The 14,893-nt window shown below is 39.6% G+C and overlaps 1 protein-coding gene across 4 annotated transcripts in view; it reads left to right on the top strand.

The window, feature by feature from the left end:
• rnf24 (ring finger protein 24) overlaps nucleotides 1–14,893 on the top strand; it is a 39,416-nt gene that overhangs the window by 4,117 nt on the left and 20,406 nt on the right. Inside the window, exon 1 of one of the 4 annotated variants that reach the window (XM_078261403.1) lies at nucleotides 1,456–2,006. The exons of 1 other annotated variant lie outside the window; for it this stretch is intronic. Coding sequence is in view for 2 of the 3 variants with exons in the window: in XM_078261390.1 (XP_078117516.1) it covers nucleotides 14,315–14,409 (95 nt within the window). In the remaining variant the exon portion in view is untranslated. Of the gene's footprint in view, nucleotides 1–1,455; nucleotides 2,007–14,223; nucleotides 14,410–14,893 lie in introns of those variants that run through there. 2 more of the 4 variants (XM_078261390.1, XM_078261396.1) reach the window with 2 other exon arrangements.

Genomic DNA, 14,893 nt, shown 5'->3' with positions numbered 1-14,893 from the left:
TTATTGTACAATAGTTATAGTAATTAACAAAACCACATGAGAAAAAAAATAGCCCTACAAATAGCTCTATAAATAACTCGAAATAGCCCTGAGGTCCAAAAACATTTAATCAGGCAATTTTTAGGTGTGTGACTGTTTTTTGGCTTGGCAATATTTTTCCCAGTCTTATCCACCCCTTACTGAAACAGGCAAGAATCACCATCATCATCATTGAGAAACACCAACAGCATGTTCACTATAGCAGGCTACTTCTAAAAATAAAGGCTCAAATTAGAACCATGGGTGGTTCCTTATAATGAAGAAATTAACCTACATCTTTTTGTGTTTGGTGCTTAAAAAAACACGTATAAGTAAGTGTTTAAGTCAGATGGTTCTTAAAGGGACAGTACACCCCCAAATCCAAAATATTTTTTTTTTCTCTTACCTGTAGTGCTATTTATCAGTCTAGATTTTTGGTGTGAGTTCCCCATTGTTTGAGAAATCGGGTGTAGAGATGTCGGCCTTTTCTCAAATATAATGGAACTAGATGGCACTCAGCTTCTGATGCTCATTGCGCCAAAAAATGAATTTGAAAAACTCATCAGCAATGTCTCCTTCCAGAAATCATCACATGGCTACTCAAGATAATCCACAGACCTGGCTATGAGCTGTTTCATACAAGAACTATTTTTTTGTATTTATGGCCAACAGCAGCAGCACTAAGAGGAAAATAATGTATTTTTCATTTTTGGGGGAACTGTCCCTTTAACAGTGTTTGGTATTTAAGCAATTTTGATCATTATCACAACACATTACAAACCTTCTTAGTACCATTTAACTTTTTAGGAAGGCTCCCTTTAGAGGGTTTATGCTATATTAACCATTATAACAACTACTTTAGGTTGTTAATGTATGTTCAATGTTCAAATATGATGTGTGTTATAGATTACACTAAGAAACATAAACTTTAACAACTTAAAAGCTTCACCTCAACCAGCTACCACAGTAAAATACTGCACCAGTCTTAATTAACCAATTACAGAATTATTACTCTGAAAGGGCCCACTATGAGTTGATTTTTTTTTTTTTCTTTTGAAATGTATTGTTAAATTTGTAATTGTATATTGTACATCATTCTTTAATATTATCTTATACAGTATTTTGGCACTTTTTAATTGTTATTTTAGTCTATTTGCTAGGCTACTTCTTATTATTTTAGTCTATTTGCTAGGCTACTTTTATATTGTTATTTTTATATATCTGAATAACTTGATTGATGCAGCTGCAATGCTGTACATTGACTTTTTATACATGACTAATAAACTGGTCCCCTGTATCTCATGGCATCACCATTACAGAATCAGTATTGGTTCTCATTTTAACCATTATTTTAAAACCCCTTGCAGTCAGCTAGCTACGTGACCATTTGCGGCATCCCCTCCCTCCCTCCCTCCCATGCTCGCATCACTCCCCTCGTCGTACACGCTGTCCTCAAAACCTCCAGCGGCAATCCGTGCATTACCCTCATCGGTCTGTATGGGCCTCTATATGCTGAGTTGACTGGGAGGAGGTGGGATTTAGCTACTGTTGGAAGTGGGCTTAACGTATACGTTACGTGCGAGTCGTGCAGATTGCAAACCACGATTATCATTGTTGCCAACGACGGATTCTTTTGGGGGAAATCACTACGAGAAAGCCACTCGCGGGATAACCTCCCCTCCCTGCCAGCGACATACATTTATCCACCACTTTCCGTTATTTATCGTCATTTTTTTTTTGCCTCTGATTCCCACTCAGACCCAGCGCGGTTCTCGTTAACCACAGCCGCCACCATCGTCCACATCACAGGCGGGGGCTGTGTGATGAGGTCGCCCTGCAGCAGGGGTTTGGTTACGATAAGATTTTGTTGTTAGGACACTCTTCGCTTTCAGTTCAGGTCAACTTGTCGGCTTTTAAAGCCTCCTAGCACCCCGAGTGTGTGAAGAAATACACAACAGACGCTACTACTGGGGCTGTGGGAACCGCTGGTGAGTGGATGGTCCTATTATCATTAGCTGCTAAATGCTTAACCGTACTGTTATGTTGAATGTATTGCTCTTGGCAAGAAGCATTGATGCTGTCATATTTGGAGTTCAAGATCAGTCAAACGTGTGGTCTATTAACTAGCTAGTGAATATATTATATCATACAGACTTTGCAGAGGGGTGTGTGAATGTTTTTGAATTGACATAACGTCAACGCTATTTAACATTACCATTGTTTAGATATTTTGGACTGTATGCTAGTCGGAGATAACGTTAAGGAACGCGATGTCATTTGTAGCTAAGGTTAACGCTGCTAGCTAGCGAGGCTACGCCCAGCTGTCTCCTGTTCTGTAAAGGACAATAACCACGCCAAGCCGCAACATAAAGATGCATTGATATATATGTATATAATGGCAAGTGGAATCATTAAGCTCTCATAGCGCCCAATGACTGAGTAAAAGTCAACTCAGCTTAATTATGTCCTATCACCCGGGACAATAGCACTTGTATTGCTCATTATAATAAAGCCAAGGTTTAAACCTGAACTTGCTTTTAGCTAAACAGTGATAACCCTTGTGAAAACGGATGGCAGGGAAACAGTAGGGCTTTCTCTATGTTTCCGTCAACACTAACAGCATTGTGTGGGCTCATGGGTTGTAACACGCATGAGCTATTGCACGCTTCCCCTTTGGTGGGTGTAGCTGGCAGCAGTGCAAGTATGACACCGTTTAATTATGTGTATGCTATCATGTACTTTTTTTGTTGTTGTAAAGAAAAAGTTATATGGAGTAGCAAATGAGAACGTATGGTCTCCAATCTATAACATTTCTGTATGAGATGAGAGCAGGTTATTTTCTGAACTATGCAGACCTGAGAGTGGCAGAAAATATTGATTGTAGGACTACTTACTGTGGAAGCAGCTGTCAAGTAACCAGAGATAAGTTGTCATTCCCAGAATCAGTCATGTTAATAGCAATCTGATGACAGAATATACATCACAATTTTGAAAAACATACCTTTTAGCCTTATTCTGCCGTTCGATGGTCTAAGGATCCAGGGTGTCATACCTATATACTGTACAGACTGTAAAGCCCTCTGAGGCAAATTTTGTTGAAAGGCGGTATGTTGACTGGCTAGAGTCTTGCACTTAAGTTTGTTGTGGATAGTGCACTACACAAAAAGTTTCACTTTGTTCAACTTTCTATGCACTGACTAATGCAAATGATTGACATCCCTGTACGCATGACTGCACATATTCTCCAGCAGTGGCAAAGTTGATGTGTAGAGTTAGTGAACTATCAACTGTCACTGAACAATGCAGCCCTGATAGTGCTCGAAAATGTGTTCATACATTTCTGTATAGTGACTTCTTACTGTGGAAGCAGCTGTACAACAATGGTACAATGTCCTACAACATTCTGAAGTCTTTCTAGCATGTAGGGAAAGAATATAGATTACAACAATTTGTTTTTTAGCCTTACTCTGCATTGTGTTGAATTTGGGCTATTTGACTAACAACATCCCTGCACCAATGCAGTGGACGACACCAAAAGTTCAAATTAGTTGAACTTCTGTGCACTGACCTCTGAGAGTGATACCATTGACGTCCCTGTACTGTACCTCCTGTCCAAAACAGAGTAGATATAGATTTGTAGTCTCTCTGAATTTTAAGCAAAACAAGTCCTAAAAGCACACAGACACTACAGTTAAAAACAGTGGCTGAAAGCCGTCATTTAGATGTAACGTTCAGGTCCTAAAGGCTTAATAATTTGAGAATGAGTTTTGAGTATTGGTAGAGATCAGACATGCTTGCCAATGTGAGTATTTGCACTTTTCTAATCTTGAGTTGCAGTGGTTAAACGTTGCACTGCATGAATTGGTGCACAAATGTAAATGCCCCTCTAGTAGTGTCTGATACTTGGATTTTCTTGAATTACATGGCAATATCTAGCAGGCCTAAATCATTTATCATTTGCATAACTATAATGTTCCTAACCCAGAGGTTAAGCCAGATAACATTTTCATTTTTCAATAAGACAGTTTAGGGCAAACTGAAATGACATAATTAATAAAATAGCTCAACTACCTATGAATAGCTAGTGCAACCCAATCCTGAAGAGACTTACTGTAAGAGAACTAGTTGAGCCCAGCTCATTTACTTATAGAGTGAGTTTCTTTTCCAATGGATCATGTAAGTGCAACACTGGGCTTCTGTAACAGCAAGGTGCTGGTCTTCCTCTAACTTCATTTTTGTAAACGGATGTTTTGGTGTTTAGGTAGCTTCTATAAAGGGTCTTTAGACAGTCTGAGAAAAATGGTGGTCAGCTATGTATGTGTTGACACACAATATTACCAAATAAAAATACACTTGCGCAATTAAAGGGATTACTCATTCTACTTTGACGATGGACACCTTGTGAACATCCCAATACAAAGCCTGCTTGTCAATGGCAGTATAAGGAATGTCATTTCATACTGTCTATGTGTTATGCCATTTTCCTGTTAAGAGGAAATGAGTGTTACTTTATGTGTAAGGAACTTACTTGAGGGCACTGGTGCCTCACATTGAGGGCAAACGTTAAATAGTCAAATATCACATAACAGATTTTAGTCAGACTGGTGTCTCCTTAAACACTTAGAGCTGGTCCAACACGTTCCAAATACACATTGCTGCAGCATTTGAGTAGTGGGTGATCAAGAGGCCTCCTTCAGACTCCCTCAGTGTTTGCCAGTAGCTGCAGCGCTTAACATATAAAGAAGGTGCAATATGCAGAATTAGTGGGAAAGAACATAAGGGGATTTTATTTTACATAACACAATATTGCCTTTAGCTCCTGTAATTGGGGGATAAATGTAGCTTGTTGAATTTGTCGTCAAACCATAGTAAACTAAAATACCTTTTGTGTGGTTAATCAGTAGGCCAGACTTTTACTTTCAGTGTTTAACTATTGCGTAGCACGTAATGAGCTGAACTTAAAGGTAAATAAGATGATGTGGCCCAGGTTTATTTCCATGATAAGCCCCTGCAAAGACTAGTAAAGTAGTTTTACTTTACTAGTAGTTTAGTATTATTATTTAAACATAATAAATCAAATCAAAGCTGGACCTACAATTATTAAGTTATTCAGTTTGTGTGATATAGTCATGTAATGAATAAGTGATGCATGATTTGGTTTTATTGACCAAATTATGCATGAGACCCCATACATACGCAAATCAAAGCAAAAATAAGTTGCCCCTTATTATTTTAATACTTTTTAAAAACCATCTTGTTTAACTCACAATTCTTAATCTGGTTTGCTGAAAATTTGCTATATAATTTGACATACTGTATGCATTATATAGCCTCATGCACAGTAAAACAAAAAATATGAGTAGGTAAAAGGCTGAATGCTACTACATATTGAATTCATATTGATACCCCACCGTCAGAGAACACAGCAAATTGCAAAGGTTGCAATATCTATTTGTAAGTGGGGAACTGTTTTGTTTGTGCTAAATGCAAGCAAAGAGTTGTGCCTAAAGCCTGCATGTGCATTGATTGTTGTTGATCAATAACTGGCCCCTTCCCGTGTTATCTTGATGCAGAGCAGTTAGTGGCTACCTTTTTGACATTATGTCTCTATTTATTGTGCTACTCTTTGCTTTTATCCACTAATCCTAGTCCCTCGTTGTTTCTCTTGGCTTCAAGCACAAGGCGTTTGGCCAACTCAAATTCTTCTTAAATAGATTGACTAAAGTAATGATTCACTAAGAAGTAGGTTCATGGAGTAAGCATATAACATTTTAGATTGAGTCGCAGTGTGTGAACGTGACACGTTTTGGATGCTACATTTTGTCTCAGACTATTTGTTTATTTCCTGCAGGTCAGTAGTGGATAACCCCGAGAACTGATATGACTTGTATTGGGTTCAGGCTGTTTTTATGTTTCAGTATGACTTACTCACCCTCACATGACTACAGGTTTTATTTATAGTGCCTGGGACAGACCAAGGGTCCTGTTTCTCTAAAGTAGGTAGCTGTGAAAACCATGGCATAGGATTATGCTTGTTACAATTTGAATATTATCTTGTTCAGTGCTATTTTTTTGAAAAGCTTATTTTCAAACGAAATCACTCACCACTCTTGATTTAAAGGGGTGTGTATGTGGCTACTCGACAAAAGTCAACAAGAGTGCTACGAGACAGCTGCGTGTGTCAGTTCCTCTTGTTTGTGTCAGCTTGTGTTACTATCAGAGTCCACTAAGGAATGATGGGCTTTAATAGGAGGGAGCAAGTGCAAAAGAGCATATAGTAAAGGTCATAACACACTTTTAGATTTTGGTCCCATTCAGATGATTTTAGTTCCCAGACATTTGGCTTCATATTAGGGTTGCACGATATACCGTTTCAGCATCGACATTGCGATGTGCACATGCGCAACATCGCAGGACGTGCAATGTCAAGTTAACTCAAACATGTCATGCTACAATTTTTTTGCTCTTTCATACAAAAGGAAAACTCACACTGTTCTAATTTTTTCATGACTAATCTAGTGTTTTCCATTAATTACCTACAGTTAAGGTAGGCCCTCCACAGTTTCATAATGAACTGAAAAGATTTTTACACTTCTCAACGGGTGAGGTCCGCCTACGTGGAGTGGCATTAGATGTAAATCCAGTAATTGAAATTTTCTATCAGCAGCCGGCATTAGGTTGACCTTGGCAGCGCCACTCAAGTCCTGTGCCTCCCACATTTCCATAACTGCAGTTGTAGTTACAGCGATCTAGTACTTACTGTAGAACTTGGCCCAACTTTGGAAAAACAAGTTTTCTGTAATGCATATTTTAGGGCTCAAAGTGGAAACACTGTTGGCTACTGCCATTATTAATGGGGTGCGTGACCATCAATATTATCATCTTCATTCCTCTCAGGAAGTAACACTGTCGGACAGTTTAAACAGAGAAAGATATCTTTTAAAGCTTTCTACATCCCTTACTGACAGCTGTATCCCTGGCCTGCATCTTCATGATTTGTAACTGATCTGTTTTTCCTCCTCTCTTGCTGAAAGGACAAAGAAAAAGACATTTCAACTGGGAGCAATAATGTTTTGATGGATGGTCAGAAATGTAAATGCCCAGTGTCCTGCAACATCCCCCCCCTCAAATTGCTGAGAAATTGGTAGTTCAGTATCATCTGAATATGGGCATTTCACTTACCACAGCCAGCACATTTGAAGAGCCCTTTTGCTCTGCCTCTGAGGCCCTGGTGTTTGTTGCTGCCCTTTGGCATATTAAGTTTCAGATGTGCAAATCTCATGGCTGGCTGTGGCTGCTAGTGGAAATTTCCATTTCTCATTCAGACAGCATCTTGTGAATGTGATATTGTGGGCTGATCACAAGAAACTACTGAACAGACTTAAGGTGTTTGGGTTGTTTTTTATTTAGTAATACGATAAAACAAGGGGGAAAAAAAGAAATGTATCAAAGATACATGCACTAAATTACTAGGGCATTAGAGGTTAATGGACAATGGTTAATTTAATTAACCTGTTTTTGGTTAAGCATTTGGATACATTTTCCTTGGAACAAACCCAATGGCAGTATTACTCACTAGCTTCCTAAACCATATTTCATCACATGACAAATATGTGAAGTATCATGGGTCCAAAGGTCATCATTCGTCCACGTCATGTGTCTACTAATGGTCCAGCCCCTATTGATTATGAGTAATATGGAATAAAGATATGGAAGAGGGCTGGGGAAGTTGACGGATGGAAGACTTGTTTATAGTTTGTTTTGATTAAGCGTACAGTCATACCATTTTCTGATAAATTAGTTATGTAAACAGATTAGCAAGGACAAAGGGATCGTTCTTCAGTCAGATGTTCAAGAATGATTTTGATGACCAGAGATTTTGTTTGGTGATGGCAAGTGCCCCTACAGGACTTTCGCCCTGATTTCTGCTTGCCAACAGTTTTTGGAGCTTACCGACAAAAGCTCCATATCGGAGGCAAATTTGACATTAGTTCAGCGCTCGAGCGCTTGCCCGCAAGCACCGATGGATGAACTATTCAGAAATGCGAGACGAGAGGCTCACTGGTGCCTCGCAGACACATTCCAGATATCTAGCTGGCTAAATATCTGGAGCTGTCAGGGACTGTGCCAGGGAGCTACAGCCAATGAGAGCACCAGACACAGGTTGAGAGGAAACCAGGGGGAGGGGTTGCCCGTACTTTACTGTATGTGCTGCATTTGCAACACGGACCGAAGTTGTTGTTGTACGAAGAGAAAACAGGCTATAAAGATGTGTGGAAACAGGCAATGACAACACCCCCTAAAAGCACGCTGTCTGATCTTTCTTTTTCTACTTAGTTTCATCGCTGCAAATCAGCCACCAACAACTTGGAATGCTTGTTTCTGGCAGCCATCCAAAAATCCCGTAGTCTAAAGTCATGTCAAAAGAGATGTTTGTAAATCAATGGATACTTTTTTTTTTTTTACGTCATAAAGACCGTTTTTGGCTTCATGCGACACTGATCAACTCTCATAGGAATGAAGGAGGCTATGCCTCGAATGCTGTATCCAGTTCTCTTTATACATCCATGGTGCGCCCCTGTCGCCAGTCAGTCAGTGAAAAGAAGACAGCAAGTTGTGTAGTGTGAATAGTACAGCAGACTGGAGTCTTGTAGTGGGAACTTAGCTTAAGGCAAGTCTAGATAAAACTACCAATGGGCTATGTGGTTGTCTTATACGGTATGGTTTAGAAGGTCTTAAAAACATATATAATTACACTATGCTCTACAAATACCTATGCTAACTAGGCCTACTCTAAACTACTCATCATTATCCTGAATCAGATTTTGATCTAAATATTTTGATATCAATCTGTGAAACTCGTATCTCAAACTGAACTCTGCAAGTACTGTAATGTGTAATTGTTTTAAGAAAGTCTATTTGCTTGTTTTGACATAGCATAGGTCAAAATGAAACCATTTTGTGACCTAAATAAGTGATGATAATATACAATAATAATAATAATAATAATAATAACTTTATTCAGGACACAAATGGAAGGTTCATAGTACCTCATTGATGATGACTCATTGGCATTGTGGGAAATTGTTTCTGCTTGTAGACTGGGTTAATAAATACTTGTCCAGAAGAATCTGTCTAATAGAGAAACTATTTAGGCCTACCAGCCAACAACAGAGGGGAAAAAGTGTAATACTGATGTGTGATCTTTGCTTCACATAGTTAGGGAGTGACGTTCTCCTCATGTAAAACTACCCACACATGAGGAACAGCAGCTCATTACATTGTTTTATTTAGTTTTACTGGAAATGAAAATATACTGTGTCAGTTGAAATTCATCCGGACCAAAACAGAATCTAGCTTGTATGATTAGTTGGTACACTGCCCTTGGCACATAAAACCAAACGTTTTGTGGCCAGACACCACTACAGATAGGAGAAAATATGTTCTTATTTTCTGTCTGTTTTTATAATTTTGATGAACTGACAATTTAACAGGGCTTTTCCCTTTATTAGCTAGTGACAGTGGACAGGAAAGTAAACTTTCTCAGCCTTTTATATCACAGAAGTCAACTTTATAATTTTTTTTCTGTTCTATCATACCACAGGAAAAGGTGCACAATGAATGTGAAGAGTGATTTGCCGACTAACGCTCATATCCTATACATGTGATGTGATGTGCTGTGCGTGGTCTTGTTGCTGGTTATGTAACAGGGTGAGGCCATTGAAAATGTCTGAGTGAAAGAGGCAGTTGGTGGCAGAAATGGTGGGATAAGGTGAGAGGTTGCATATCACATCTGCCTAGGGATGCACCGATTTGTAAAATTCTGGGTCGATACTGATGTTTAAAATAACAATTTGGCTGATGCAGATACTGATATTTTCTTTGCTGTTGGTTATTTTGTTTTTTTGTTGTTATTCCCTCTTTTTTTGACAGGGAAACAAAGACATTATTAATTATAAAAAATAACAGTTTTACTGTCATTCAGCATTTCATTACACTATCTTTGAATGAGCATGAATTCAATCATACAAATATATAAAACAACCTTTAAAGGAACACGCTGACTTATTGGGATTTTAGCTTCTTCACCGTATCCCCCAGAGTTAGATAAGACCATACATACCATTCTCATCTCCGTGCGTGTCGTACTGTGTCTGACGCACCCACCGCTAGCCTAGCTTAGCCCAGATCCTGGAGGTAACCGGCTCCATCTAGCCTACTGCTCCCAATAAGTGACAATATAACGCCAACATGTTCCTATTTACATGTTGTGATTTGTATAGTCACAGCGTCTACAAATTACAAGGTCACATGAGACCCAGCCATCTTCTAACCGTATACAAACTCGGAACTATATTCTCAGAAGGCGAAGCACTGCTACTTCTGCTACTTGGGCGGAGTGATTTGCTCACAGCACATGAGAAGCCCCGTGGTGGGCATAGACAGTAAAAGAAATGGACAAAGTGACACCGTTGTTTTCGACGGAGACCAGTGAAGTATATTAGAAGCACTTTTCCGATGTTGGCTAAGCGTTACTGCGCAGCTGCAAACTGAGCTTGCCGACGTAGATGTGACGTGAGCAGCCTGTCTGAAAGTTGTAAGTCTTCTGGTAGCTGTGCAAAGAGAAATCTCAATCATTCCAAATATTGCAGAGACGGAGAGCGTAGGTATATGTAAGGACGTCTGCTACGGAGCCATAACGTGAGATACAAGGTAATTGAGCCTTTAATACATTGTTGTGTTTCTTTAGAAATAAACAATGGACAAATAGAGTCTTTAAACGCTTCAGATGTAAAGTTATTCGCTGTCAAAGTGGCGCCAAAATGAATGGCAGTCAATGGAATGCTAACGGCGGGTGATGGCTTATTAGCATCAAAATGGCTCCATGGGAGGTACACTTTGTGGAGGCTCGCTTGCCCCCTTGGTGGTGAGGAGCAGCGAGTAACAACAGTGCTTTTCAGGTGTTGCGCTAATCACTCCGCCCAAGTAGCAGTGCTTCGCCTTCTGAGAATATAGTTCCCAGTATGTATACGGTTAGAAGATGGCTGTGTCTCATGTGACCTTGTTATTTGTACACGCTGTGACTATACAAATCACAACATGTAAATAGGAAAATGTTGGCGTTATATTGTCACTTATTGGGAGCAGTAGGCTAGATGGAGCCGGTTACCTCCAGGATCTGGGCTAAACTAGGCTAGCTCAGACAGAGTTACGACACACACGGAGATGTGAAGGTTGTGAAGATGTATGGACTTATCTAACTCTGGGGGATACAGTGAATAAGCTAAAGTCCCAATAAGTTGGCGTGTTCCTTTAATATAATCTTGTTTGAAATGAAGGTTCTTTTTTTGAAAAATAACTGCTTCAAAAGCCTTTTTTTTTTTTTTTTTACCAGTTATACAACTACCTACTTAATGAGAAGAATTTTTTAGTAAATAGCCGAACAAAAACATTTTGTTTTGTGAAACATGAATCAAATGTATGTATGTATGTAATGTCACCTCTTGTGTTTTTCAGAATACACCTTTCTTGTCGCTGATCTTTCACAGAGAAGGGGTTATACTCACATGGCCAACTTTTGTTTGTTAACAAACCACACATGCACACGGCATTCGTTGCACCCTTACGTCATGCTAGAGTCGTGCCACCCAGTGGCTTCACCGAATCAGCAGCTGCAGTAGCAGCTATGCTAGCTACTGTTCAAGTTTGATTCCAAATAACCAACACAACATTTAGCCAGCAAAAAGGTTGTTTCAACACAACAGATAAACAAGGGCCACTGCCATCGGTGAATGTCATCTTATTTGCTGATAGGCCGACAGCAGTCAACAAGGCGATTATATGCCGATAAGTCAGTGCATAGCTACATCTGCCCATCTGCGAGCAGTCACGGCCATTCAAGTCAATGCTTGATTTTCCACCACCCGCGTCTCGACACATCCCAGAAGTGTGCGTAATGTGGCTCTCCGCTGAAGATACGCGCAAAGTCTATTTTCACGCGGGGTGTTCAAACAGCCGGGCAGGAAGGGAAACAGCAAGAGAGCAATTTATCAATAGACACCCCCCCAATATCGAATACTTAGAGAGATTCATCTTGGAGGTGGAAAAACATCATATGACATCACAGATCCTTTTTTTAAGGACAGCGTAGGGGTGCATGATATATCGACTCAATATCGTTATCGCGATATCACGTTGCGCAATATTATATCGAAAGTGTTGCGATAAGTGTGCAATATTTTTGTGTCCCGTCCGTTGGCTGTGTGGCTTAGTTGTGTTTGATTTAAAGCCCGCTTGAAAAAAGCTATAATGATCATCATTTCATTGGCCAGTTAACGTGCCACTTGCACATGTTAGTGCACGTCAGTGCACAGGTCCACTACGTGACAAACCCTATGTAGCGTACCACATGTGTGCATATTTCGAGAGAGTGACAGTGTAAATGAAGAAATAGATAGAGACAACAAAACGGAACGAATCAGAGAAGTATTTTATACTGTCCAACCAGTAAAACATGTTCTGTTCTGTAGACATGGTTGTTATTTACCAGTCCAATATGCCAGTCAGTTGAAATAAACCTTGTGTTGCATTTGTTATGAATCTATTTTGATGCATTTTCCCATAACTTTTGTAATTTGACATATGTTTAATATTCATAATCGATATCGCAATATCACATTTTATCAATATTGTGCAACCCTAGGACAGCACCAGAAAAGAGAAGGCATGAAGTTTAATTGCAGGAGTGCCTGGAGTGGAAGGTAATTACTAGCTTAATAAACACGTGATTGTTCTTTCAAGTACTTGTAGAGACAATAAAATCTGCGAGTTGTGGAGGCTAGACGCTATGCTTCTGATATGCTCCTGGTGTAGTATGGCGCGTGGCGGAGGACGGAACAAAACCGCAGCGCAGCCGGAACGCAGCACAGACCCGCCCAGTGGAAAATCCATTTCAGCACTTCTTCACTCTAAATTCACATTTTTTGCACAACTAGTTTTATACGCATTGTGGTGTGCAAGTTTGGCTTTGGTCTAGAGTTTGCCCTTCACTTTCAAAGAGGGAGAGGGTAACAAGGTATTTTTAGATGCACAGGAAGCTATTTAGGAACAGGAAGCACGGCAAGTACTAAGCCTACTAGTTTTTAATGTCATGGCAGACGTTTGATCTGTAAAATTTCACAGAACAAACAGATGGGTGACAAATTAACTGACTAACTGGGCATATACTGCAAGTCTGAACTTTAAAGACTAACACCATTCCTCCAAAAAGCATTCCCTCAATGATTGGAAGGATTGCTTTGTTTTTTGCCTAATAATTGGCATTTTGTTTTACTTCATACAGCCTGAGCTCATGTTATCACTATTTGTCAAGGGGTTAAATAGTTGTGTCTAACTAAACAGTAGCATTTAGCAGTGACATAGCCACCATGCTAATGTGATTTTTAGGCTACATGAAAACTGCCGTAGTGTTTGCTGGGCGCAGTTAATTAGATTTTTTTTTCCTCCATAAATGTCTAACAATTATGCAGATTTGTTTTCAGATTTTCTGTTATTTTTGTTCGTTATGTTGGCTTACAACAACCTGTAAAGCTGTGCTGATCGGCAGTCAAGAAGCCCAAAAGGAGTGAATAATATATTTCTCATAATTGTAGGTGACGTGTACTGAAGAAAAAAACATCAGTAATAATGTTAAGCATGAACCACTAGCAGATGACAAATTAAGATACTTACGTCGTCTTGTTGTCTGTCAGGTTAGCCTTGAATAGCTTTTGAAATGCAAATGTTTACATGCAAAATGAAATGTCACTATTCGTGTGTGCACTCTTTCGTTGCAAGGATTGCCGTGGTAATGGCTTTACTAGATTACAAAATATGTCTGGAGATAACTACCAAACCTTTCTTCACATTTCATGATGTCTTCACTGTCCACTGTTTACCACCATCGGAAACACGTAGGAGAAAACTCCATGCAGCACTGGGGGTGCATGTCAGCTTGGGTGGTGAGCCACAACTCAATATTTAAAGTTGATCTGCTAACAAAAAAGGGCTAAACATGTCAAGTTATTTTCACCTAATTTTCAGTGCGTTGCTCTAACATTCTCCAGAGGTGTTTTTGTGTGTTAGATAAGCAGGGGGTTGTTGTGGCTGTTGAGAGAGCGAGAGTCAGGAGAGAGAGTCAGAGAGTGAAGCGAGGCTTGAGTTTGGCGTAACGCCATTATGAACGGGGCAAAGAAGGGCTATGATCCAAATAAGTCAACAGGAGGCAACCCACTGACAAGGCTCTCAAGGACAAGTTATGTCACTTCTCAAGAGCCTGTGTTACAGATCTATGCATCATTTTTTGATCTTCAGCATGAAGGCGCCATGTGGGTATGTGTGTGCTATATATTTGTAAGTCTACAAGAAAAAAAAAGAAAAAAAAAAGAGATGGTATATGTTGTTGTTAGTTGTCTTGAAGATTTTTTTTAAACTAGCCGGAGAACGTTAAGCTTTATAATAAATGTAATAGTGTGCTTACAAGTTGTTGGCTAGTTATGCATTATTTTTTTCATTGGTTTCATCTAGCTATCTCCTGAAGTGCTTGTAGAGGTGTTTGTGTGAAAGGCATGTAGCTCTGCAGCGGTGTGTTCAGATAAGCGAGGAAGTTGTCTGGGCTTTGTTTGGAGGGAAAGAGTGAGAGAGAGAATTGGACAAAGACTGACCATCAAAATTACATCTTTGCATTATTTATCTACAGCTGATTAAAGAGCCGACAACAGATTGATAGTTAAGTGGCAAAATCACCAGCTAAAATGGCTTGTGCTGTTTTGAAATTTCAAATGAAATGGCCACGCTTATGGCAGTGGTCTATTTAATTTGATAACCGTTGGGCTCC

Source organism: Sander vitreus, chromosome 2, assembly GCF_031162955.1.
Source record: "Sander vitreus isolate 19-12246 chromosome 2, sanVit1, whole genome shotgun sequence".
Taxonomy (NCBI): Eukaryota; Metazoa; Chordata; class Actinopteri; order Perciformes; family Percidae; genus Sander; species Sander vitreus.
The sequence above is the reverse complement of the archived record's forward strand: the minus strand, read 5'-3'. Positions and strand labels throughout refer to the sequence as shown.